Source organism: Simochromis diagramma, unplaced genomic scaffold, assembly GCF_900408965.1.
Source record: "Simochromis diagramma unplaced genomic scaffold, fSimDia1.1 OVJJ01000344.1, whole genome shotgun sequence".
NCBI lineage: Eukaryota > Metazoa > Chordata > Actinopteri > Cichliformes > Cichlidae > Simochromis > Simochromis diagramma.
In genome coordinates, this window is record NW_024387375.1 from 3,598,027 (window position 1) to 3,625,985 (window position 27,959).

Below are 27,959 nucleotides of genomic sequence, written 5' to 3' on the forward strand. Positions count from 1 at the left end.
ATAAATTTAGCAATAAAGATTCACACTCTTAGTTGCAATGAAACACTTAAAAATAAAAATTACAAAAATGTAATTTTAACGATTGCTTTTTTAAAAATAAATTCTAATCTACTTGTGTTTATAAAGTGTAACAGCAACTGCAATATTTTATATCATTACAAAACAGCATAGTACCTTATTCCACATCTTAGTTGTATTTCACACATAATGATAAAACAACACTGTTAATGACATTTAACCAGAAAGAAAAAATATAATTCTTGTGTTTAATCCAGGCTAACTTTCTAAAGCACCAAATTCTGCTGCATCCATTTTTCTGTTTTCTCTTTTCTTCTTTCTTTTCCAACAATGCCTAGCACCTTCTTTTGGTCATTTGGAAAATTGTGGTCCTACACCTACCCTACTCTACCTACCTACCTACTAGCGTAATTTAATACGTTATAATAATATACAACATAATGTTTTGTAGTATTTCTGGTTACACAATGAAAATTGTTTACATAGTCACATTACTAAAAATTTTTTTTAACACATACTGTTTTGAATGTGAATAAATCATAAAGCAACAATCTGTTACATTTTAAAAAATAAATAAATAAAAGAAAAAAAAAGCATCAAAGGACTTGAAAGTGTGCATAAGACAACTAAACTGCGTGCTGACAGAATTATTTCCATGGTAAAGAAAAACTCAAGACAACACAACATCTAACCAAATTAAGAAAGCTCTCGAGTAGGTTGGTGCATTATTATTAGCGTCTAGGGACGGGACTTAAGAACAGATTCCCAGAAGTCCAGTTCCTTGGAACTGTTAAGTCTGCTTGTCTCTCGATCCCGTTTATTGATTCCACTTGTACTTCTGCTACAGTGAGCTAATTTGAGTTTGTGCTCCAGAGAAGGAAAATAGCACAGTCTACAGTATGGATATGTACATTACTTTTATTTTTATCATACAAAAAGATGAGAGCACAACAGTAATGTGCAAACATTTTCAGAAAAAAAAACAATACAATTTTGACTCTTTGCTAGCACCTGCACAGTGAGCATCATAACGCTACCCATATGGAAAAGAAATAGTAAAAACTTATATGTGATTACTCATGAAAGTGGCCACTTTCATGAGTAAATCATATAAGGCTTACATGATTTACTCATGAAAGTGGCCACTTTCTCATTACTTTCATACATTGTTTTAGTAAGTATCCAAAACATACAAGTTTCATTATATAATTTTTCAAGGGATCTTATATCTGTTTTCACTCTCATATGCTTTTCATACAAGTTTCACACAAGACAGATACAAACTTTATAAGATTTATATATATCTTTTCCATATGGGAATGTTGAATATTATTACACAGGGAAAAAAAACAACTACAGGGAGTGCAGAACTATTAGGCAAATGAGTATTTTGTCCACATCATCCTCTTCATGCATGTTGTCTTACTCCAAGCTGTATAGGCTCGAAAGCCTACTACCAATTAAGCATATTAGGTGATGTGCATCTCTGTAATGAGAAGGGGTGTGGTCTAATGACATCAACACCCTATATCAGGTGTGCATAATTATTAGGCAACATCCTTTCCTTTGTCAAAATGGGTCAAAAGAAGGACTTGACAGGCACAGAAAAGTCAAAAATAGTGAGATATCTTGCAGAGGGATGCAGCAGTGTCAGAATTGCAAAGCTTCTGAAGCGTGATCATCGAACAATCAAGCGTTTCATTCAAAATAGTCAACAGGGTCGCAAGAAGCGTGTGGAAAAACCAAGGCGCAAAATAACTGCCCATGAACTGAGAAAAGTCAAGCGTGCAGCTGCCAAGATGCCACTTGCCACCAGTTTGGCCATATTTCAGAGCTGCAACATCACTGGAGTGCCCAAAAGCACAAGGTGTGCAATACTCAGAGACATGGCCAAGGTAAGAAAGGCTGAAAGACGACCACCACTGAACAAGACACACAAGCTGAAACGTCAAGACTGGGCCAAGAAATATCTCAAGACTGGTTTTTCTAAGGTTTATGGACTGATGAAATGAGAGTGAGTCTTGATGGGCCAGATGGATGGGCCCGTGGCTGGATTGGTAAAGGGCAGAGAGCTCCAGTCCGACTCAGACGCCAGCAAGGTGGAGGTGGAGTACTGGTTTGGGCTGGTATCATCAAAGATGAGCTTGTGGGGCCTTTTCGGGTTGAGGATGGAGTCAAGCTCAACTCCCAGTCCCACTGCCAGTTTCTGGAAGACACCTTCTTCAAGCAGTGGTACAGGAAGAAGTCTGCATCCTTCAAGAAAAACATGATTTTCATGCAGGACAATGCTCCATCACACGCGTCCAAGTACTCCACAGTGTGGCTGGCAAGAAAGGGTATAAAAGAAGAAAAACTAATGACATGGCCACCTTGTTCACCTGATCTGAACCCCATTGAGAACCTGTGGTCCATCATCAAATGTGAGATTTACAAGGAGGGAAAACAGTACACCTCTCTGAACAGTGTCTGGGAGGCTGTGGTTGCTGCTGCACGCAATGTTGATGGTGAACAGATCAAAACACTGACAGAATCCATGGATGGCAGGCTTTTGAGTGTCCTTGTAAAGAAAGGTGGCTATATTGGTCGCTGATTTGTTTTTGTTTTGTTTTTGAATGTCAGAAATGTATATTTGTGAATGTGGAGATGTTATATTGGTTTCACTGGTAAAAATAAATAATTGAAATGGGTATATATTTGTTTTTTGTTAAGTTGCCTAATAATTATGCACAGTAATAGTCACCTGCACACACAGATATCCCCCCCCCCACCCGCACAGCTGACGTGAAAAAAGGCACATACCTTTCACATTGCGTGATGAACTCTGTATTCCTCGTCCACACATAAACGCAAAAAATGAGTTTTAAAAAATCTCAGTTTTCGGTGATTCCAAACGCCATTTATGTGTGAACGAAACAGCTGTGTTTTCAAAAATACCCATGTAGGTGCAGACGTAGCGTAAAAGAGTTAGTAGTTTATTTTCTTACTACCTGTAGATTACTTGTATTTGCTTATTTGTTTACTAAATGTTTGAGGTGTGAAATAAACCACAATTGAGCAAAATATGGGTGTGTGTGGTTGGAGGATGTGTTAGTGTGTGCGCGCGAGGGGGGCGTGAACATTTTTCTGTAAAACAAAGGGGGGCCCAGCGAAAAAAGTTTGGGAACCACTGGCCTAACCTAACATATGAAACAGGAAAAGGCCGCCGTGTAATCTCTTTATTTCAAAAAAGTATGTGTATTCTGAATACCACCTTTTTAAACTGTAACTGTAACAGAATACAGTTACTCATATATTGTATTTTAAATACATAACGGCGGTACATGTATTCCGTTACTCCTAATGTAAAGAGTCACTTTGACCATGAGCACCACAGCCATTGTGTTCCAGTCCAACACAGTGCTTTATTTTGAATCCATTACTGCTTACCCTGCACTAAACTCCATGCAACCTTTAATGCAACCTTTAAATAACAATCTACCTGCAGCACGTCTTACAACATGAAAAAACATAATGTCACATGTACAGACACAAAGTCCAAAACACGAGGACTTACTAATAAGGTTTAAATTTCCAATAATCAAATGCCAATCAGAATGTCTCTTCTTCCTCTCCTGTCCTGTCTTTCTTATCTTACTCTATATCAAACTTTTTTTGCTAGGCCCTCCTTTCTTTTACAAGAAAAATGTTCGTTTTTTTTGAAAACGCAGCTTTTTCTATGCATTTGGGACTTTCGTCCACACGTAAACGGCGTTTCGAATCACCGAAAACTGAGATTTTTTTAAAACTCCTTTTTTGCGTTTACGTGTGAACGAGGAATACAGAGTTCGTCACACAACCTCAAAGGTGTGTGCCTTTTTTCACGTCATGCTGTGCGCATGTTATTGTTTACATGAGATGAATTGCAGAATGGCAGATAGAGACAAAATATTGTTACTGTTAATCTGACTATCTTCAGGTTTTACACGCTTACATATACACACGCAGTTACTGTCCCCCCATTTAGAAAGGCAGAGGCATCATGGTGTAATTATTTTATGTGTAGTTGTTTTTTTTCCTGTGTAATAATATTCAACATTGCTATCAATACATTTTTCAACATATGCCTCTCTGTGCAACATGGGCTTAAAAACGTCAACAACTGTAGGATACTGTTCGTCCGTGATTTAGACAGATGGGACAAATCGTGGCAGGATCAGCCTGATATTATTTGTATCCCACTGTAACTTTACTGTATAAAGACTTAACATCTCCAAAATGTCAGGAGTAGTTAGTTATTACAACAAGTGTTTGTGAACTAAAAACCAAGAATGTGGGATACTGTTTGTCTGTGATTTGAACAGCCCAACGTGTGCTCCCGACGCAGGGAAAACCAATTAAGCAGGGGAGACCTACCTTGGCACTTGTGCAGGTGAAGCCAAAGGGAAGATATGCTTCACAATATTTTCTAGTCTTTGGCTTAGAATGAAGTTGGTTTGGAAACATATTCAGCTATGCTTCATCTCCTGCTTTGCGTTTGTGTGGGCGCCCCGTGCTAGCAGTGTCCAAGCATTTGTTTGTTTGTTTTTTTTTCCTTTTTCATACCGCGCCCCCCTGCAATGGCTCGGGCGGGCTTTGGAAAGCTCTGCTCTACAGTATCTCTGAGTGAAGTTACTTCTTTTTCTTTTTGCTCCCTGTGAAATAGTGATGGTAAATTTGATTCTTTTTACTGAATCGAGTTTTAATGAGTCACTCACCAAAGTGAATCTGGTTTTTTGAGTCATTTGAGTCACTGAGTCAGTCGACCAGAGAGTGCAAAAAATGTACATTTTCACTCAAACTTAATTTGTTTCTCTTTTCATGTAAATCCTACTGCTAAGATGAATGATTCTAAAAGAAAACAACTATTTTATAGAGCAAAAAAGAGCAAAAACATTTCTAAAATTAAGCAATTTCCTATCAAAATTGCTTAATAAACATTTATTTATTTTTATTTTTATATATTTTTATTTTTTATTTTATTAGTATTTTCCTTAAATGTGTTAAATATATATTTTCTCATCTAAATGTCCACTGAGCTGTGAGCCAGGGGGCGGTAATGTGCCTTAACAGTGGTTGCCAACCAAGAAGAAGAAGAAGCTGTGAGCCAGGAGGGAGGGGGTGAGTGATTCGTTCACTCTATGATTCAGCCAGAGGCGGAGCCAGACATTTGAAACACCCGGGGCTTGGCCCTAAAGGGTAGTATGCATGTGGGATTTTTTTTTTTTTTTTTTTTTTGGGGGGGGGGTTAGAAATGACTGAAAGATTAATAGGCTCTGTTTTGAGTTTTGTTCAAAACAGAATGACTTCCTATAGGGAAAAATATATATCACATGTGCAGGACACCTTAAACTAGTTTTTTAATTAAGCAGCAAGGCAGAACAAAATCGGGGCTGTATCACGACATGAGGACTAAACTCCAATTCAACCAGACCCAAAACTGATCCGGAATTAAAACAGGACTACAACAGTTCAAAACCAGGACTACTGAGGACTTAACCAAGACAGAACCACAATCAGAACTAGATGATAGTAGCACTAAAAATCATCATAGACCTGCACTACACTTGTTTTTTTTAATTCTACAAAGTCCACTATTTAGATTGAGAAAAGTTTATATAATTATTTAGCCTTGTTGTGCAAACAAGCCTGCATAACTTAATAAATATAGAATTTGAAAAATAGCAAACCTAAAAAGAAACACTAGGTACGAGATACATGAGTACCTATGATACAGTGATACTTTTGGTAAACAACCATTTGACTAACATGTGTGTCTCACCTGCTCTTGTTCCATCTCTGTTCTGTCCTCATTCTCCATCTCCCTCTCTGTTCCTCTCTCTCCCTCTTTGTGCTGACAATCATCAAATATGCAGGGAAAACCAGATATTTACATACTCTTCAGATCAAAACACAAACACTTTTTTAATTGTAACATCAAATCAGACTAAATGTTTATTTTTTTAGATTGATAAATATAAAAAACATATTTGTTAACTTTAAGAGTAAAGAGAGAAACTATCTGTATTTCTTAATTGCAAATGGCACCAAATTGTATTCAAAATTGAGCCACACTTATGGAGCTCCACAATTCTTTTTCTGGTGTTTTGGTTGACATCTCTTGATTTTCCCATGTCACAGAAACAGGCTCTGTGTTTTGCCTTATATGCATCCACAGCTGTGCCACCAATTTACTCACATGGACTCTACTAACCTATCAGAAGCTTCTTCAGCTCAGAATGGAATCGTCTGGAGTTTTCTTATTAATTAACAATAAACTTAGTGTATATGTACTCCTAAATTTGATCAGTGATAAAAAATAGACAGCTCTGTCTCTCTTTATTCTGACATTTAACTAATTCAAAAGATATTTCAATATTTATCTAAAACAAAAGTTTACTCTAAATTGATGTTGTACAGTAAAAATGTTTTATGTTTTCTCCCTAAAGTGTATGTAAATATCTGGTTACAAATGTGAATATCCTGCTGTGTACTGAAATCCCTCTTGTTTTGCATAGAAATATACTGAACAACATACAAAGCATAATATATAAAATAACATTTACCTGAGTTTTTTCTTTGAAAGAACCCTCTAATGTCCATTCTTATATTTCAGTACATAACTGAAACCGATTTAGTCGGGGAGGGTAAGAACTGAAAATATGAAATAAACACACGTAAGCTAAGACTCTCTAAAAAAATAGCATTTGTTCGGCTTTTCATTTCGCCATTTGTTGATTCACTTGAAGAGCAAGTAACGTAATATTGGTCAAGTGATCAGTTCGATATCAACCTTTCGTGATTCACCGTCATATTTACATTATTTGTACGGTATGAATGATTTGCTTTGGTACCTGGTCAAACTTAAGCTCTCCTTAGTATGGCTGGCTCCGTTTCCCGAACTCACAGGCAGCAGCTGCCCCGCCCCCTCGCTCAGTCGCTTAGTGCCTGAGCTCGGATCATACCAATATTAGGGGGGATTCACGCACAGTCGTAAATTCCCACAGTGTGCACTATGTGCTTCGAATATTGTGTGTACTTTTTGTTTTATACAGTTGTCAGCCAGGCATCTAACTATGAAAAAATTACACCCCAAAAGACCCCGGGCTTCTGACAAAACAACCCGGGCTTAAGCCCAGTAAGCCACCCCCACGCTCCGCCCCTGGATTCAGCACAGGAGGGAGGGGGTGAGCGAGTCCTGAGTGATTCGCTTACGATTCAACACAGGAGGGAGGGGGTTAGTGAGTGAGTGATTCGTTTGCTCTATGATTCAGCACAGGAGGGAGGGGGTTAGTGAGTCCTGAGTGATTCGCTTAGGCTTACGATTCAGCACAGGAAGGGAGGGGGTGAGTAGCTCAAATGTGCTGTTAGCATGTTAGCAGAGCGATGCTACTGTGAACCAAGGAGCTATTTTCTTGATGTGAGCTTGTACTCAGGGTTTTTTCTTCCAGTTCAGAGCAGAATTTTTTTTGTTACGATACTGCATGTTGTGTTTTTCTCCACAATTTTAATTATAAGCTAGATACATTGCTGCTAACAGCAACAGGGATGAGTCAGTGAGTCAGTTGGGCTTGTGAATCATGATTCATGAGTCAGTAAAGTGATTCTCGAGTATTGAACGATTCGTTCATGATTCGCGCATCACTACTGTGAAATACAGCTGCTGTAAATTTAGCTAGCAGACACACAGTGCAACAAACAGAAATGCTGCATTTGAAATTACCTGCTACTTTTTGCTCCTCTCACTCCTATTTTGAAGCGCTAGTTGAATGCAGCTGCACCCTATGGATGTCTGCAAAGGTTCCAGTGTTGCACCCAAAAAACACAAAACAAACAAAAAAACACTAATCCACTTTAACCTCTGACTATTCCACACGATTTTACCTCTTTCATCTATATTTGTTCAACAAGACCTGGTGATTAATACAAAAATAAGACTCTTTTGTCTTTGACTGTTTAGGCTCAAATTGCTTAGATGTTTGCAGGCTTGCACTGACCTAAAATCATATGCCTTAAACCAAATGTAATGAAAATGTTTTAAAAAAAGAAATTACACATATTTGTTTGAAAACATAGAGAGTAAAAGTAAAAGGTGTTCAAACGAAAATAAATATTGTAGTGCAAATTTGCAAAAAAGCAGCATATGCATCAAAATGCAATATGAGTCCTAAGCATCCCAGAAATGACACAATAAGTCATAAAGTCAAACATAACTTTTAAAAACACCAGTATAAGCTCATGAGGCCCTGATGGTAAAAAAAACTACATTTCCGCGACAATGACGTCACTTCCGGTTTTGGACAGGTAATGGTGGACATGCGAAAGTTCGCTCTGACATCTATTCCACCGTAGGAAGTGTTACAAACAGCTGATCGGATCGGCAAAGCGTGTTTCTGGAATATTATGTTTTTGTTCCTGCAAGCACTTTTTATGCAGTTTTTGCAAAGCTATATGTGGAAGGAAACCGTGACCTAGGACAAGCTGATGGCATAAGATGTAAGTACAACTCCTCCGGTTTCATATGCATACTTTTGTAACGGTCATGGGTTGGTGACCCAGTGTTTTGTGTTATTATTAATATTTGATTTCATCATAGTTTATTATTAATAGTCTTTTTGGTTTATGGTATTGTATTTCTAGCTATCTAGTTCTTCTTTGGGGTTTCTAGTTCTTGGGTTTTGTTCCTGTGCCCCTCATGTTTAGTGTAGGCGTAGTTCTGTCTTCATGTTTATTTTCTTGTTCCCCAGTTAATCCTGTCCCTGTGCTCCATGTTCCCTCTGTTCAGTGTCAAGTCCATGCCTCTGTGCCTGTCATATGTTTCCTGTTTTCTTTTGATATTCCCTGTCCTGTGTGCACTGTGTCTGGTTTTGCTTCCCTTGTCTCGTTAGGTCTGACTTGTCCCAGCTGTGTTACCACCTGTTCCCCATCCTCTTGTTGTCCTGCTTGTGTATTTAAGTCCTGTAAGTTTCTGTTCCTGGTTTTCTTTTCTAGTTTTCCCAGCTGTCTAATTAGAGTTTTGTGCTTTGAGTTTCTAGTTTGAGTTATCTTGTATTTCATGTTTGAGTTTTTCTAGCAAATAAAGCTGTCGCTTTGAGTTTAATTTTTGGGCCTGCATTTGGGTCCTTCCTCCTGCCTTTCACAGAGCGCACACCATGACAACTTTTTTGAGCAATGACTCTAACAACACTCACAATAAAGAGGAGAAATACCTCCACGTGGACAAACTTGTGCTATGTCTTTGATATCCTGCTTTGAGATGGTGGTGACTCTTAAAGTAGAGCCAAGTAGAGTAGGTTGGGGAAACTTGAAGTCAGCTGAGAGTGAAGAAGTCACTTGGATGAGTGACAAAACATTTCTCCTACTGAAAACACTATGTCCAATGAACAGAATCAACTTTTTGATAGTAGATGGTAGAAGCAGTCTGCATGCCTACATGCATGGTTATATACACCTGTGATTGAAACACCTAAATTCAATAATTTCGATGAGTGAGTGTGAATACTTTTCGCAATATGACCATATTAATGTCACTGGTATATTCATATGCATTTTAAAAATACAATCTTTGTAACCGAAGGATGAAGTGAACTGTTGTTTGAATATCCAAACCATTGCTTACATATTGTTTTATTTATTTTTTTCAGAAAGATGATTATGGAGCTCCCTTTCCCATCATGTTCTTTTTTGTGTTCCTTTCTGGTTTCAGTAAGATGATATAACATTTGGGGAAAAAAATGCAAATCAGCAGTCCAAAACTGGAGGCAAGAATAGCAAATATTTCTACAGCAACACTGAACTTCCCTGGAGAGCTGACATACGCTGGGATAAATGTGATCCACACTGCACAAAATATCAGCATGCTAAAGGTGATAAACTTGGCTTCATTAAAATTATCAGGCAGTTTCCGAGCCAGAAAAGCAAAAATAAAACATAAGAGAGACAAAAGTCCAATGTAGCCAAGCACAGCCCAATAACCTACAACAGAGCCCAAAGCACACTCTAAGGTAATCTTATCTTTAAATTCTTTGAAATTCTTAAATGGAAAAGGCGGAGAAATTGTTAGCCAGATGACACATATGAATACTTGTATAAGAGTGAAACCTGTAACACAGAGTCTCTGCTGTGCAGGTCCAAACCATTTCATTACATTGCTCCCTGGACGTGAAGTCCGGAAAGCCACTAAAACAACCATTGTTTTCCCCAGAACACAAGAGATACAAAGGACAAAGGTGATGCCAAATGCTACATGTCGCAGCATGCAGGACCATTCAGAGGGCTGACCAATGAATGTCAGAGAACACAGGAAACACAATGTCAAAGAGAAGAGCAGCAGGAAGCTCAGCTCAGAATTGTTTGCCCTCACAATAGGAGTTTTCCTGTATTTGAAGAATATTAATGCCACACCAGTAGTCATGCATGTTCCAAATAAAGATGCAGCAGTCAGGAGTGCTCCCATAATTTCTTCATATGATAGAAACACTGCCTCTTTCTTAATACAGGCATCTTTTTTCTGATTTGGCCAAAACTCAGGGAGACATCTCACACAGCTGACAGAATCTGCAAATTGATAATGAACCAGATGTTACACTTCATGAGTAGATTTTTCACTTTTCCCCAAGTGCATAATTTTCAGTGTTTACATCTACTTTATCCTATATCATTTCTACAATTACTCTAGTAAGCTACTGATGTCACACAATCATAAAGAGAAGAAGCAACATGTTTCCTGACATTTCTTCACTTTCTCATCAACATAGCAGATGATGCATTTCTTACATTGCTCCAGTTTCTACTCTGCACCTAGCCAAATATAGAGCATACAAAAATGAAAAGAGATCAACCTACAAACCCATGTTATCTGCTGAGTTGACTGTTTTGTTTTATTTTTTTTATTTCTATTAACGTTGAAGATTTGGTGTCACCTGGAGTTGACTCTTGAACTGTGAAAAGACATCTGGCATAGGTCTTTTTGTCTGTTTCTTTTTTATAAGGTGTGTAAGGTGTATTTTACTGGCTTTGGGGGATATGTGAATTAAACAAAAATGCAAAGCCTGCCTCACTAACTTCTAAAGTTTCTGTTAGAGCACAAAACCTGTAATGTTGCTGATCTCGCCATCTGCACATCTTATACAGTCATAGCAGCAAACAGGCCTTCCTTTCTGGAGAACCTTGCGTGTTCCTGGGGGACATTTCTCACTGCAAACTGACACAGGCACCTGTATGGATAAATGCACAATGACTACAACAAAAGTGCCTGTATCATTTGAGCTTCATTTTTCATTGCCTCAAATTCAAACCAAATTCAAACATTCAAAATCTAAATTGTAGCTTTTAATTACGGTTTTAATTATTTTCTAATACCTTACCTGCTTTGTGTTACTTTCCCAAATTAATGAGTTATTTTGCAAAGTCAGCTGTTTGTCTGGAGAAAGTGATGCATCGTAAAGACCAACTGTGACAAACTCCACAATACTGTTTTTTCTTGGCTGCCAGTTTATAATTTCATACTTTGCTGCTGGATCTCCATTCTCATCAAAGTAAACCTCATCTCCTTCTTTTGTTTTGAAATAAATTTTTAGAATGCGCTGCAAAATCTAAGAAGACAGCCAGTCTGTTAATTTATTGAATCTCATTTTGTAACACAGACAGCACAACTGCTACTTTTTGTTCAAATTTAACCTCACCATGAATGGATCTAGCTGCACATTTTTGTTACATGTTTCCTTACAGCTGAGGATGTTGTGAAGTGCATGAGCCACAGCATACACTCCTTTGTAGACATTGTTAAAGATAGACATAAGTGACATATCAGTGAAACTGTTTTGAACTCCAGTCATATCTTCATGTCCAGTGCACTCCCTCGGATTTTCTGCTGTTGAGTTCAACTCCTTGAACTTACAACTAAATAGTGTCTCCCAGAACTCAATAAAGAGTTCATTATTAGATGAATTCAGTGATTTTACATTCAGTATAAACTCTTTCAAGCCAGTGACATGTGCTTTTGGAATTGAAAGACCAATGGCACCATCCAGTATGTGATGTATATCCATTGCAGCTATTTGGGAATCAGATATCCAAGACTCACTGCCTACCCACTGGTACCCAGTTAGGCCATGGACAGACAGTTTATTTATTAGCACATCCATATCCATGTGTGAAAGAAAGGCAATGATCACCTTGGAGGTTGAAGCCTTTATAGTTTCAATGATCTTTTGAATTTTTTCATAGGGATCTGTCCTAAAAAAAGATACAGAATACTCTAGACAGATGCCCAGCTGCTGTGCCGTTTCTGTGAATGTGGCCATGCCATTATTTCCATAATCATCATTGGTTCGAATAGCTCCAACCCAAGTCCATCCAAAGTACTTGACCAAATGGGCCAGGGCTCTGCTCTGGTAGTAGTCACTGGGTATTGTTCTGAGGAAGGATGGGTACTTGGTTTTGTCACTGAGACAAGCACATGTGGCAAAGTGACTGATCTAAAAGAGAGGAAAAATAACTCATTCACATGGAAAAACACAAAGAATGATATATATTGATAAAGTGGAACAATAAAGGCAAATGGTTTTTTTTTTGGGGTTTTTTTTTTTTCAGAATTCTTACATTTCTACCAATCCTACCTACCATTGGTATATAAAATGGCCCAATTACAGTTGATATTGCCATGCAAGGAGATGAAGAAGTCTCTCCCAAAATGGTCTGCACTGATGCAGGTCTGGTACAGGGTACTCCAGACACTGCAGAAAAAATTTCATTACCATTTACTAAGGCAAGTGCAACTTTTATACCTCTGGCAATGGAGCCACAAGTATCATACATTTTATAGCCCAGAGAGACTCCTGGCAGTAGATCTGAACTGTTGTTAATCTCCTCAATGGCAAAACGCATAGCCTGGGCAAACTGGAACTCTCTGAAATTCAAACTTGATCCAAACAGTAAATAATTGATATAATATTTAGTTTCACATTGAAGAAGACACAGAACATTGTTAAATGTCACTCAGTTAAAATCAATCCGTCAGTAACACAACTGAAATACATGAATATCTAAACCAGAATGAGACAAAAGACCTGACACCTTTTTTTTTTTGGAGACCACTTTTAGATATTTCAAAATTGAATAAATTTTTGCAACGTTATACCTGGTACATTGCAGTGGCAGTGGTTTCTGCATGTAGTTATCCTTTCTGTCTTTCCAGCTGCTGTGAAAAGAGAACATCCCTCCTAGTATAATATCCCCATTCATAGACAGTTGGGGGTTCTCAGGGTCCCCTCTTCTCTTGCATATCTCCTCACTCTGAGAGAAACATGCTACCAATAACAGTTGTAAAAATGCCCACCCCTGTTCTGGCCATTTCTGCGTAGATGGCATGCTGTCTGGAAAACCTAAACCACTGGGTGGCATTATATGGCACTGTATACAGTAAGACTTGTATTTATACATTTTAAAGTAGCAAAAATTAATCCCCGTGGAACAAAAAGGTGGGGTGAGAGGAGTAACTCTGTGATATACTATAGTCTTATTCAAAATATATTCTATATGTGCTTAAATCCCAAATACATATTTGTTATCAATTTTTTAATTGACTGAGATACAGTTTAAACTACATTTTCTTTAACTTTAATTAGACTCAAGAGAATCTGATTTAGTGCTGGCTCAAAACAACAACCTGCTTTCTGATTTAGGGCTGGCTCAAAACAACAACCTGCTTTCTGATTTAGGGCTGGCTCAAAACAACAACCTGCTTTCTGATCTATGGTAGGCTCAAAACAAAAACCTGCTTTGTTATCTTATATGCAATGTTTTTCTAAACAAAGGAATATCCTGCTAGTGTTGTAGTTTAGCTTGTACTTGTCTGCTGTCTGGAGGCAGAAGGGTTGCATGTCTAATCTGCTAACAATAAATAACTTTATCAGGGATAAATATGCGTGTTTGTGCATATTTGTGTGTTTGAGCCTTGTTCAAAACATGAAGCTTGAGGTGAGAAGGACAATTAGGATGTTGGTGGCCTTCTCTCACCCTTCTGTATGATTCTTCATATATTGAGTCTGTTCTGTTCTTTAAAATAAATACAACCTGTAGCCACTTCTAACATGTTTCCTTACATATTGTAACGCACTCGATTACAAGTTAGTTGATTGTTGTGTTATTGTGTTCACATTGCCACTCACTTATGGCATAGCTGTTCCACAGTCTAGAGGCCGTTAAGCCTATCAGTCATATCAGCTAACTATGACAGAGTAGGAGAGCATGCTTGTGGCTGGCTGAGAGCATTTGGGGAGTGGGAGCATACTTGCCAACCTTGAGACCTCATAATTAGGGAGACATTCAAAAGGGCTGTTGTGGGGCCATCTCACACTTCATCCATGGAAGCCATGACAGTGGGATTAAGGAGGTCCTTAAGGAGGTATTTACTGTCATATTCCCATATATCATTGTGATGTTGTTTATTCTATTACTCTTGTTCTCTTCTGCTTGTTTTCTTTTTTCTTTCTCAACAGGTGATCCAGGTGATCGATAGATGCATTTTTTTTCTTTTTTTTTTCCCTGCCCGTTCTGTTGGTTTTTGTTTTTTGCCCTTCTCCCCCGTCCCTCTTCTCAGCTGTTTCTCTTTCCCTCTTTCTTTCTCCCCTTCTTTCCTCCAGTCAAGTCTGTCCCGTATTCAGCAAGTGAAAATAAAATAAACAATAAAAGGTGAATCAAATGGACCATTATGGCAAGGCTGGGATGGTCAATTTGGTAAAGTAAATCCGTTGGGCATCTTTCTTTGCCTTTAGACAATAATTCTGATGGCAAAAGAGCCAAACGGGACAGGCAAAAAAAAAAAAAAAAAAAAAAAAAAAAGGAGGTCCTCAAAATATTCTTTCCATCGCCTGAATATTTTCTCAGCTGAAGTCCGCAGCGCTCCACCAACACTATACACAGTGTAGGTAGAGCAATCGCTTTCCCCTCCTAAGTCGCCTGACAGTGTGCCAGAATCTCTTCGAGGCAGTCCGAAAGTCTTTTTCTGTGGCCTCTTCGAACTCCTCCCACACCCAAAATTTTGCTTCAGCCACTGCCCAAGCCGTGTTCCACTTGGCCTGTTGGTAGCTATCAGCTGCCTCCAAATTCCCACAGGCTAACCAAGTCCGTTACCATGTTCAAACACGGTGTTCGTTATGGCCAAACTGTGTTTTGCACAGAAGTCCAACAACAAAACACTGCTCGCGTTCAGATCCGGGAGGCCATTTGCGCCCCTTCAGGTCTCACTGTCATTGCCCACATGAGCATTGAAGTCTCCCAGTAGGAACACAGAGTCCCCAGGTGGAGCACCCTCTACCACCCCACCCAGGGACTCCAAGATGCTGGGTACTCTGAACCGCCACTTGGTGCATAAGTGCAGACGATGGTCAGGACCCGTTACCCGACCCGAAGGCGCAGGGAACGAACCCTCTTCTCCACTTGAAGAAAGCCCAATATTAGGATACCCACTCCAGTCCACCACCTCTCTCCAAGAGATTGGTTCTAGAGCCCAAGCCGTGCATTTAGGTGAGCCCGACTATATCCAGCTGGTACCTCTCAACCTCACACACTACCTCAGGCTCTGTCCCCATCAGAGAGGTAAAATTCAATTTCCCAATTGCCAGTCTTGGTATCCAGGGATCAGTCCGCCAGGGCCTCTGCTCCTGACCACCACCCAGCTCACAATGCACCCATGACCCCTACGGTGCCTCCTGCGGGTGGTGGACCTGCAGGAAGATGGGCCCATGTCCTTTTTTTGGGCTGTGCCTGGCCAAGCCCCATGGACTAAGGCCTGGCTTGCCCTTGGGCACCCTCCCTGGGCCTGGCTTTAGGGAGGGGCCCCGGCAACCCTATCATGGGCAGGGTGAACTGTTCCCTAAGTGTTCTTCTCATAGGGGCCTTCTGAATCACTCTGTGTTTGATCTACTCCCTCACCCAGGAGACCCTAGGTGAGGGATTTCCAGGTCCGTCGAGGCCTGTGTATTTTAGCTCTGTGTTTGCCTTTGCTCAGTGTCGCGTCGTACAATCAGATTTTGCCTGTGTGTTCTAGTTTGTGTTTTTCCCTGGTTTGATTTCTGTTTTCTGCAGTCAGTGTTCAGTTCATGTTTTGTTTTTATCGCCAGCTATAAAGCTATGGTTTTCAGCGAGTCCTGCTTTTGGATCCTCACCTCTGCCTACCCGCACACAGAGCCCTGACATAATGAAAAGGAAATTAACAAAACAAAGGAAAAGGCCAAGCAGATGGTCACAACACCTATGGATTTGAAGACTAAGATAAAAACATGCAGTAGCAGCAGCACTGGCATCACAACAACAGCTGAATCCACCAGGTCTTTGGGGGCCGCCTCCAAACCAGCCCACAATGGATTATCAGCAAATACCATTGCGAGGAAGATGAACTAATGATTTTATATGTTATTACAAATTACTTTTGCTACAGTGAATGAATGTCATTTCTGTTAATCATCAGTCTAATAATTAGGTCTGATCTTGTCATATTGCCTTGACCTGACTGTCTCATTAATGCTGTTGTTACTGAACATCACCAGCAAATGCTATTGTATCATTACTGAGAGAAATCATGATGTGTAAAGAATTAAAAGGTTTACACTGCATGATTGCTTTGCACATGAGTCACACCCCTGCTAAATGTTATGTTCTGAGTTCTTTGTTTTCAGAGCGTCCAACATGACCACACCACCCAACTAAATGCCAAAGGAGGGTAATTATACATGTTTACTATAATGCAACAGAGGTAGGTGGAGTGCAGCAAAGCTTTCATGGTTTAATAAAATAATAAACATTGTGAATTGGTCCAATACCAGATACCTATTTCCAAGTCTGACCTATTGTGGTTCTGTGGAGGAAAAGACTTTGATTTCCTGCTTGGATGTGGTTAGGAACCTGTACAACGGTAAGACTAGTGCTTCCAGTGACTGTAATAGGGTACTGGTCAAACCTAACTCCATTACTTTTGTGGTTAAGATGATTCCTCAATTTTAATATTGATTTCATAAAGATTGTGATACAAATTGGTGTTATTGAAGTTCTAAGATGTGTGTCTAATGAGCATGTGTTACCTAATTAAATTGTAAACGTGTTTACATTCATCCTGTTGGGGAATCCCTAATAACATGTGGACCACACTATAATACCCAATTGGCTAACTTAATCTGATGATAACATTGCAGGTCCATTTGAAAAATTTGTTTTCAAGTCACTGAGGGTGGTATGGAACAGGAAGTCCTTAGACTTCCCCTCTCCGCTCTTGGCGTGTTTGGTATTGTGTGCTGCACTCTCATTCCTAAAAACATAGCTTCAGATGCCATTGTTAGAGTATGGCAGAGGACCTGAAAAGTGAAGACGACAGTCAAGGAAGCCAGAAGGAAGGTACTGAGAGAGGAAACTTCCTTCCATGGGTTATAAGTTTTTTGTTCTTTTTCCCTCCAACATTCAGGTCATCAGGCTTGTCCAGAGGACCTCATTTTGCACTCTCCTGATGGGAAAGGATGATGGCCTGTAAGGTCCATTAACTTTTATTAGAAGAGTGACAGATTTTTCTCACCTTCTGGGGACTTCTGAAACAGGTTTAAGAGAGGAAGACCACTCTGGTCCAATATCACATTGATACCAAGAAAGGACATGAGGCTTTAAGATGGATTATGGATTTACATGTTAAAAGGTGTGAAAGTAGAGATTTGTTTAAATTTTTTTAAACAAATTTTTAATATTTGTGTGCCCCATTGTCTTACATATTACAATTACCTCACAATTTTTATCACGCACTTATATTTTATCTAAAATAACACATTTATATATTTTATTACACAAATCAGTGTTGTAGAATAGAGTGTTGAAAAGATAATGTCACGCCCATCCAAAACCAGACTGCTTAAAAAATACCACAAGGAATAAGTTTTCTGTTTAGACAGTCGGTGGTTGTTTATCTGTTCTTCTCATTGCAGAAGGAGATATCCATACCAGGGGGTATGGTGATCCATGGAATGGACCCAAGGCAAATAATGGGAAACAAGTCCACGACCACAACCTCCCCCGAAAAATTTTGGCCAATCAAATTACCATTTTGTTTTTATATCTCATAATAAAAGTGTTTACTACCTGGCTGCTCTTTATTCGTACAGATTGCTGAGCTGTCTTCTCTCATAAGATTGAACCCAACAGTAGTGAGAACTGTGCACTATGAATTAAGTGTGTGTCAATCATAATATACTCAATAAAATTTATTTTATTGAATCATAAATGTTAAAGTCAGGCATTGTCTGAATGTTTGCTTAGTCATTCTGACCACACGCTAAACACCTCAGACAAGATCTGAGCAGTGTGCTATGGTTGCATTCTCTGCTGGTACAAAAAAAAAAACAGCACAGAAGCACACACACAAACTTAATATTTTAATTAAATAACTTATTTATTTTCATGATGGTGGTCGTGGAGCACCCTTCCCCATCATGTTCTTTTTTGTGTTCCTTTCTGGTTTCAGTAAGATGATATAACACTTTGGGAAAAAAATGCAAATCAGCAGTCCAAAGCTGGAGGCAAGAATAGCAAATATTTCTACAGCAACACTGAACTTCCCCGGAGAGCTGACATATGCTGGAATAAATGTGATCCACACTGCACAGAATATTAGCATGCTAAAGGTGATAAACTTGGCTTCATTGAAATTATCAGGCAGTTTTCGAGCTAGAAAAGCAAAAATGAAACATAAGACAGACAAAAGTCCAATGTAGCCAAGCACAGCCCAGTAGCCCACAGATGTGCCCAGAGCACACTCTAAGGTGATCTTATCTTTAAATTCCTTAAAGTTTTTAAATGGAAAAGGAGGCGAAACTGTTAACCAAATTATACACATGATAAGTTGTATAAGAGTAAAACTTGTAACACAGAGTCTCTGCTGTGTAGGTCCAAACCATTTCTGAACATTACTACCTGGACGCGTTGCCCGGAAAGCCATCAAAACAACCATTGTTTTCCCCAGAACACAAGAGATGCAGAGCACAAAGGTGATCCCAAAAGCTACATGTCGCAGCATGCAGGACCATTCAGAAGGCTGACCAATGAAGGTCAGAGAACACAGGAAACACAATGTCAAAGAGAAGAGCAGCAGGAAGCTCAGCTCAGAATTGTTTGCCCTCACAATAGGAGTTTTCCTGTATTTGAAGAATATTAATGCCACACCAGTAGTCATGCATGTTCCAAATAAAGATGCAGCAGTCAGGAGTGCTCCCATAATTTCTTCATATGATAGAAACACTGCTTCCTTCTTTATGCACGTGTCTCTTCTTTCATTTGACCAAAATTCAGGGGGACATCTCAAACAGGTAACAGAATCTGCAAATTAATGTTAACACAATGTTAGAATTCTGGAGATTTATTTAGATTTATGCGTTTGAATCTACTTTACAGCAGATTATACTCACTAGCACACTAACTATTACTCTACATTGGTCAGGCTACTGCTAAAGCTACACAATGAGAAGATGAGAAAAAATGTGTTGACAATGCTTTTGCGCAGTCAATATGAAAAATGGTAAATAAGTAACTTCAAACATCGTTGGCCATTTTTCAGTAAAACTGACACTGATTCTGAACAAACTGCAGCATCAAGAAATTACATGCTGTGGTTTAAAGCAACTGGTGCTGGAACAACAGCGAAAGTTATGATAGATAGGGCAGGTTTTGAAGCAGGGAGTGTGCTCATATTATTCACAGTAGGCTAAAACAGCCCCATATTTCACTCTTCATTTGCTTTATGTATAGAAAAAAAAGAGCATAATTATTAAAATTTCTGAGGGGTTTCCTCAATGTTGCGAAAGAATGAAAAAATATGCTGGAACATGAACAGTTATATTGCTTGTAGTTCATTAAAGTTTTTATTGAAATATTACCACACCTGTAGTGTTGCTTATCTCTCCCTCTGCACATCTTATACAGTCATAGCAGCAAACAGGCCTTCCTTTCTGTAGAACCTTGCGTGTTCCTGGGGGACATTTCTCACTGCAAACTGACACAGGCACCTGCATGAATAAATGTACAATAATAACCATGGATAAACTGCATGTATGATGATCTTTACAATCATTTCTTAATTTTATATGCATGAAGTTCAAATGTTTTAAAATAACACCTGGTTATAATTAATTCTTTATTCTTAATAAGCTTATTATTTGTACTCATTGTTTATTGATCACTCACCTGCTTTGAGTTTCTTGCCCAGATTAAAGAGCTATTTTGCAGAGTCAGCTGTTTGCCTGGAGGAAGTGATGCATCATAAAGGCCAACTGTCACAAACTCCACAATGCCGTTTTTTCTTGGCTGCCAGTTTATAATTTCATACTTTGCTGCTGGATCTCCATTCTCATCAAAGTAAACCTCATCTCCTTCTTTTGTTTTGAAATAAATTTTTAGAATGCGCTGCAAAATCTAAAAACATATGTAATAAGGCAGTTAATACACTGACGGATATTTAATAGATCTACTGGCTTAATGACATTATCAACATATGTTGTCTTCAAATTTAAACAATTCTTCTTGTAACTCGATTTGAACAATAAAATTTTAGATAGGCTCACCATGAATGGATCTAGCTGCACATTTTTCTCACATGTTTTATTACAATTGAGGATATTGTGAAGGGCATGGGCCACTGCATACACTCCTTTATATACATTGTTAAACATAGGCATGAGAGACATGTCAGTGAAGCTATTTTGAACTCCAGTAAGATCTTCATGTCCGGTACACTCTCTTGGATTTTCTGCTGTTGACTTCAACTCCTTGAACTTACAGTTAAATAATGCCTCCCAGAACTCAGTAAACAAATCATTATTAGATGAATTAAGAAGTTTCACATTCAGCATGAACTCCTTCAGGCCAGTGACGTGTGCTTTGGGAATGTAAAGACCAATGGCACCATCCAGTATGTGATGTATATCCATTTTTGCGGTTTGAGAATCAAATATCCAAGACTCACTACCTACCCACTGATAACCAGTCAGATTGTTGAGAGAAAACTCATGTAATAGCACATCCATATCAAAGTGGGACAGAAAGCCAACAATCACCTTGGAGGTTGAAGCTTTTATAATGTCAATGATCTTTTGAATTTTTTCATAGGGATCTGTCCTAAAAAAAGATACAGAATATTCCAGACAGATGCCCAGCTGCTGTGCAGTTTCTGTGAATGTTGCCATGCCTTTATTTCCATAATCATCATTGGTTCGAATAGCTCCAACCCAAGTCCATCCAAAGTACTTTACTAAATAGACCAGGGCTCTGCTCTGGTAGTAGTCACTGGGTATTGTTCTGAGGAAGGATGGGTACTTGGTTTTGTCACTGAGACAAGCACATGTGGCCAAATGGCTGATCTAAGAGGGGGGAAAAAAGGCCATGAAAAAGACAAAGAACGAGATAAAATTAAAGATGTTACAAGGAATAATAATGACAATAGTCACATTGACCATTAAAAATGAAAAACATTTTTTGCACACATCCACATTTAATTTCAGTTTTCACTGTGTTAAGCACATTATATCCCCACAAAGAGGCCTATCTAAAATGAGTCACATTTGTGTTTCCAGAAAAAAATATTTTTAGCTATCCTACCCACCATTGGTATATAAAATGGCCCAATTACGGTAGCTATTGCCATGCAAGGAGAGGAAGAAGTCTCTCCCATTATAGCCTGCACTTGTGCTGGTTTGGTACAAGGGGCCTCAGGTGCTGTGAAAATAATTTGATTACCATTCATCAAGGCTAGTGCAACTTTTATGCTTTGGGCAATGGAACCACAAGTATCATACATTTTATAGCCCAGAGAGACTCCTGGCAGTAGGTCTGTACTGTTATTAATCTCCTCAATGGCAAAAAGCATAGCCTGGGCGACCCGGAATTCTCTGGAATTCAAACTTCATTCAAACAGTGAAAAAGTTGACAATAGATTACTAACACATAAGATACTGAAATCAGTCAGTTATATTAATAGAAAAAAAACAAGAAACAAGAGAAAAATGTTTGGGTTTTTTTTTCATCTTAGACCATTCATCCTTTCTAAATTTATTTTTATAATGTTATTTACCTCGTGCATTGAAGTGGCAGTGGTTTCTGCATGTAGGTATCCTTTCTGTCATTCCAGCTACTGTGAAAAGAGAACATCCCCCCCAGTATAATGTCCCCATCCCTAGATAACTGAGGGTTGTCAGGATCCCCTCTTTGCATGCACACAGGTTCTTTAGCCTGAGAGAAAGATGCCACCAGTAACAGTTGGAAAAGTGCCCACCCCAATTCTGGCCACTTCTGTGTAAATGACATGCTGTCTGTAAAAACTGAACCACTGGGTGGCATTGCAAGTAACCTAGTCTAAGTGAAACATGCAGACTTTATTTATACATTTTGAAGCAGCAAAAATGAATAACAGAACCATCATGCTTCTTCTATGTGGAAGGAAAAGGAGGGGCCAGAGGAGTGGCCCTGCAAAACACTACACTACTCTACAATATCATTATTGATTGAATCAGATGCAATATAACATTTATAGTTTCAATAGGTCCATGAAGATTCAAGAATACCTTTATTATCTTTTAAGATTATATTTGGAAATGCTTTAATTAGATAAATGAAACCATATGATCTCCTTTCTTTCACTGTTGTATTTTCAATCAGTTTTTCCAATATTTGCACAACGAGCAAACAGGAAGAAAAAAAAATCAGACATGTTTATATTCTGGTTTCAGTTTGTGTACAGTGAGGAAAAACAGCCATCTACAGTTTTTGAGGAGTGAAGCTATTCAGTTCTATTCAGTTCAGTTGATATTTATTTATACTCTTTCTCTGCAATTGATCTCTCTGGGTTAACTTGAGAAATCACCTTCTCCAAACCATCAAAAATTTTTCAGACCTTATTCCTACAAGACTGCTCAAAGAAGTCCTACCACTTGTTAATGTTCCAGTCTTAAATATAATCAGTCTATCTCCATTAATGGGTTATATACCACAGGCATTTTGGGGGGCAGTGATTAAACCATTACTTTAAAAGCCATCACATAACCCAGCTGTCTTAACTAAAGACGCCACCAGGTTCAGCAGACACGTCTCCTCCTCCGTCGGCCCTGGTCGCAGCCATCTCGCCGCCGCCTCCTCCAGCTGACGAGCCCAAGTGAATGGCTGCTCCCCCGCTGACATCCAGCTTGCTCGAAACCGCCTCCGGTGGTCCTCCGGGGTAAGCCCGAGCCGATCTAGCACCGCCCTGCAGGCATTGACGAAGACGCTCGGGGACGCAGGGGGCAGGCTGAGGGCCGCCATCTGTGCCTCCCCTGGCAGCAGCGGCAGCAGCCTGGGAGCCCACTCCTCCTCAGGCCACCGGCAGGCAAGCACCGTGGCCTGGAATGTCTCAATGAATGTCAGCGGATCCTCCCCATCACCCATCCGGTCCAGCATCACCAACAGTGGGGGAGGCTGAGGCGGCGCAGCCGGACCTCCCAGCGACTGTTGCAGCACCGCCGTCTGCTGTACCACTTGCTGGCGAAGCAAAGACAGCTGCTGGTCCTGGACCGCCGCCTGCCGAGCAGACATAGCAGCCAGATCCTGCATTATCTGCTCCAGAATCTGCAATGGCTGGACAGGTGGCTGGGCGGCAGGCTGGGCGGCGGGCTGACCTGGCAGGGGTCCGACATCACAGCGTACACCTGGGTTTCGGCACCACTTGTGACACAGGACCCACATACACACACGTCTGGGTTGTGCTTGTAACTGTGCTTTATTCAAAATACAGTGTCTTTTCCTCCTGCGGTTTCCGGGACCAGCCTTGGACGCAGCCACTCCGTCACTCCCCGTGTGTCAGCTCCTTCTCAGTGCCAAAGACATAAGACAGGTCTCCCTCATTAAACAGTTCTGCACACCTGTTCCCTCCCCACCTCCGTGCTGCCCTGTGCACTCACTGCGCCACCCCTCCTCTGCAGCAGGCCAAAGACAACGCCCCGCCACTGTGGATTTAGTGCATGTCTTGCTAGATCTCAGTTTAGCGCTCGATGCTGTTGATCACAGTATTTATTACAAAGATTAGAGTATGCCATAGGAATTAAATGTACAGTATGGCAGTGGTTTGAATCATGTCTATCTAATAGACTCCAGTTTGTTTTTATAAATGGGGTGACTTCTTTACACTGTGAAGTAAATTATGGAGTTCCACAGGATTTCATGCTATGAAAAATTCTATTTATATTATGCATGCTTCCATTGGACAGTATCATTTTAAGGCATTGCTATGCAGATGATACCTAGCTCTGTCTAACTATGGGGCAAGATGACACACGCCAGTTAGTTAAACTGTAGTAATGTCTTAAAGACTTGAAGACCTTGATGAGCTATAAGTTCCAGGCTTGAATTTCTGTGTAAATGGTAAATGGCCGGTATTTGTATAGCGCTTTACTAGTCCCTAAGGACCCCAAAGCGCTTTACACATCCAGTCACCCACCCATTCACACACTGGTGATGGCAAGCTACATAGTAGCCACAGCCACCCTGGGGCACACTGACAGAGGCTGCTGGACACTGGCACCATCAGGCCCTCTGACCACCACCAGTAGGCAACGGGTCAAGTGTCTTGCCCAAGGACATAACGACCAAGACTGTCCAAGCTGGGGCTCGAACCGGCAACCTTCCGATTCAAGACAAACTCCCAACTCTTGAGCCACGATTGAAGCTTGATAGGCTTCACTGAATCATGGATGCACCCAATGACAGTGCATCTATGAAAGGCTTCCACACTGTTCAGGCCAACTGGACAGCACTGCGAGCAGTAAGCAGAACGGAGAGGGGCTTGTCATTGTTGTTAACAATAGGTGGTGTAACCCTGCTCAAATAAAAACCAAAGAGCGGATTTGTTGCCCGGAAACTGAACTGTGCACTGTTGGACTCAGGCCATATTAATTGTCCAGGGAATTTACCCAGTAATCTTGGTGGCTCTTTATGTTTCTCCCTCTGCTAACCCCACAGCTGTATGTGAGATTATCCACTCTGCTATAGCCCGGTTACAGACTCAGGCTATTTCCACACTAATCATTTTCTCTCAGTTTTGGCCTCTCGTCCAGACTGAGATGGCATTTTTGCTCATGGAAAACGCAACGTGTTGAAAACGCTCTGGATAACGCATACAATTGGAAACGGTGCTTTCGCGTCGCAGTGTTGTAACAGTCACAATGGTGTGTTGTCTCTTTAAGACAACCCAAGTCGAGGGTTAATGTTGTCATCTGTATGCGCCACTGACTCTCTCTGTGAATGTGTGGACATGTGCTTGCATGCTAGTGCATGAGGAGGGACGGATTTTATGTTTTACCTCTCCAGACACCTTTGTTTGCAACGTTATGGGTTGTACGAACACTCTGCGCTATGTTTGTTAAGCTGCAGCCGTTCAACCGGGCTTATATGGTTGATGAAGAGAAGGTATATTAAAGAACACGCTGTGGAATTCCCAATGCCAGTGTGAGTGTGTATTCTTTTGGCTACCCTGCTAAGTGTTTTGCCGCCTCCTCTCAACCACTAAACGCAACCCGACATTACAAAATGGCGCCCGAACATCTTCTCTTGGACCTCAGTGTGCAGTATCTTCGAGCTGTTGATGATTGGTACATAACAAGGTACGGCACGGCGAAGTGGCTGTCCGCCATGTTTCACGGGAATGGACCAGGCTGGCCTGGACGCAGACATCAGGAGGATCGAAGGGTCGCGGCGGTGCATTTCCATGGCAACGACTGGAGCCGCTCCAGCGCTGTTTGTGGACTGTGGTGCCGTTCTCTGTTTGGCCTCTTCGTCGTGGCTCCATTGGATGTGCGTGGACCTGCGTTTCCTGGGCGTGGGTTCGATGCAGCTTTGCCATAGTTCCTGAATTTGTATTTTTTCTTATGTATTTCGTGTTGGTTACTGTTGTAACATGACGGTTGTTTAAGTTTTCTACAGTACTTTCTGGTACTGTTTTCACATATTATGCTTACTGTTACAGTTTTTGAGGAAAAAGAAGAAACGCAATGAAAGAAAAAGGGAATTTCATTCTGTAATTGTCCTGGCTATCCTAAGTTTATTTTATTTCTATAACATTTATTTAAATGGACATTCACCATGTGGGACACTGTCATGTATGCCAGTTTGTCAATATTGCACTGTACATTTCCCTGTTTTGGTTTCAACATCGTATCCTGCTGACCATGTATGGAGGCTGGTTAAGTCTGGACTGTACCTTCGCTGTGTTGGGCTGGGGACAGCCTTTGTTTAACCCGGGGGGAATATGTAACAGTCACAATGGTGTGGTGTCTCTTTAAGACAACCCAAGTCGAGGGTTAATGTTGTCATCTGTATGCGCCACTAACTCTCTCTGTGAATGTGTGGACATGTGCTTGCATGCTAGTGCATGAGGAGGGACGGATTTTATGTTTTACTTCTCCAGACACCTTTGTTTGCAACGTTATGGGTTGTACGAACACTCTGCGCTATGTTTGTTAAGCTGCAGCCGTTCAACCGGGCTTATATGGTTGATGAAGAGAAGGTATATTAAAGAACACGCTGTGGAATTCCCAATGCCAGTGTGAGTGTGTATTCTTTTGGCTACCCTGCTAAGTGTTTTGCCGCCTCCTCTCAACCACTAAACGCAACCCGACGTTACAGTGTGGACTGCAAAAACGCAGACTTTCTAAAATGATGACGCATATGATGCAGTCATGTGACCAATTAAACTAAGTTAGCGGGGGCATTATACAGCAGTGCGAAGCCTGTAGTCAAAACTGTGAAGAAGTGGACTAACGCAGCAAAGCAGGAACTGCAGGACTGTTTTGACTCCACTGATTGGACTGTTTTTGAAGCTGCATCTGAGAACCTAGATGAGCTCACAGACACTGTGACATCATACATCAGTTTCTGTGAAGACCTGTGTGTGCCAACAAAGACCTTTTGCACATACAACAACAATAAACCATGGTTCACTCCTAAACTCCAACATCTTCGTAAGGCCAAGGAGGACGCCTACAGAAGTGGTGACAGGGCCCTGTACAAGCAAGCTAGGAACACACTGACCAAGGAGATCAAAGCAGCTAAAAGGATCTACTCCCAGAAGCTGGAAGAACGGCTCTCAGCCAACGACCCAGCGTCAGTGTGGAGGGGCCTGCAGGAAATCACCAGCTACAGACGCCCCCCACCCACTATTGAAGCAAACAAAGACCTGGCCAACGAGTTAAACACTTTCTACTGCAGGTTTGAGACGGACAGACTCCCACACCCCACTCTCCCCTCCCCAGGGACATTGCTTCAGACATTGACCCCCAACACACCTTCCACCTCTCCCCCCTTCACCCTCCCCAATCCAGTCTCAATGACCACCACCACCCTCCCCAATCAAGACTCAACGACCACCCCCACCCTCCCCAATCCAGACCCAACGACCACCACCACCCTCTCCAATCCAGACTCAACGACCTCCACCACACCTCTCACCCCCCTTTCCTCCTCCCTGAAACTCAGAATACAAACTGAGGATGTGAGCCAACTATTCCAGAAACAGAAGCCCAGGAAAGCCCCCGGACCAGACGGCGTCTCACCCTCCTGCCTCAAAACCTGTGCTGAACAGCTGGCTCCCATCTTTACTCGCATCTTCAACAGATCCCTGGAGCTATGTTAAGTTCCCTCCTGCTTCAAACGCTCCACCATCATCCATGTTCCCAAGAAACCCACCATCACAGGACTGAATGACTACAGACCTGTCGCCTTGACATCTGTGGTCATGAAATCCTTCGAATGACTGGTGTTAGCCCATCTGAAAGACATTACAGGCCACCAGCTGGACCCTCTGCAGTTTGCCTACCGGGCAAACAGGTTGGTGGATGATGCAGTGAACATGGGGCTACATTACATCCTGCAACACC

General features: G+C 40.7%; 2 protein-coding genes and 1 pseudogene across 2 annotated transcripts; all 3 read right to left on the reverse strand.

The window, feature by feature from the left end:
• Positions 1-9,685: 9,685 nt before the first annotated feature.
• LOC120719955 lies at positions 9,686-11,560 on the reverse strand (annotated as a pseudogene).
• Positions 11,500-15,557, reverse strand: LOC120719956 (vomeronasal type-2 receptor 1-like). Its single transcript, XM_040009515.1, has 4 exons — positions 15,501-15,557; positions 15,283-15,397; positions 15,000-15,151; positions 11,500-12,512 (listed from the first exon to the last, which is right to left on the reverse strand). The coding sequence occupies exons 1-4, from the start codon at positions 15,555-15,557 to the stop codon at positions 11,691-11,693; spliced, it is 1,146 nt and encodes a 381-aa protein (XP_039865449.1). The 3' UTR covers positions 11,500-11,690.
• Positions 15,558-18,469: 2,912 nt separating this feature from the next.
• Positions 18,470-26,104, reverse strand: LOC120719957 (extracellular calcium-sensing receptor-like). Its single transcript, XM_040009517.1, has 7 exons — positions 25,686-26,104; positions 22,133-22,264; positions 21,665-21,962; positions 20,628-21,422; positions 20,251-20,478; positions 19,949-20,072; positions 18,470-19,386 (listed from the first exon to the last, which is right to left on the reverse strand). Exons 1-7 carry the CDS (start codon positions 25,925-25,927, stop codon positions 18,470-18,472), a joined length of 2,736 nt encoding a protein of 911 aa, XP_039865451.1. The 5' UTR covers positions 25,928-26,104.
• Positions 26,105-27,959: the final 1,855 nt, after the last annotated feature.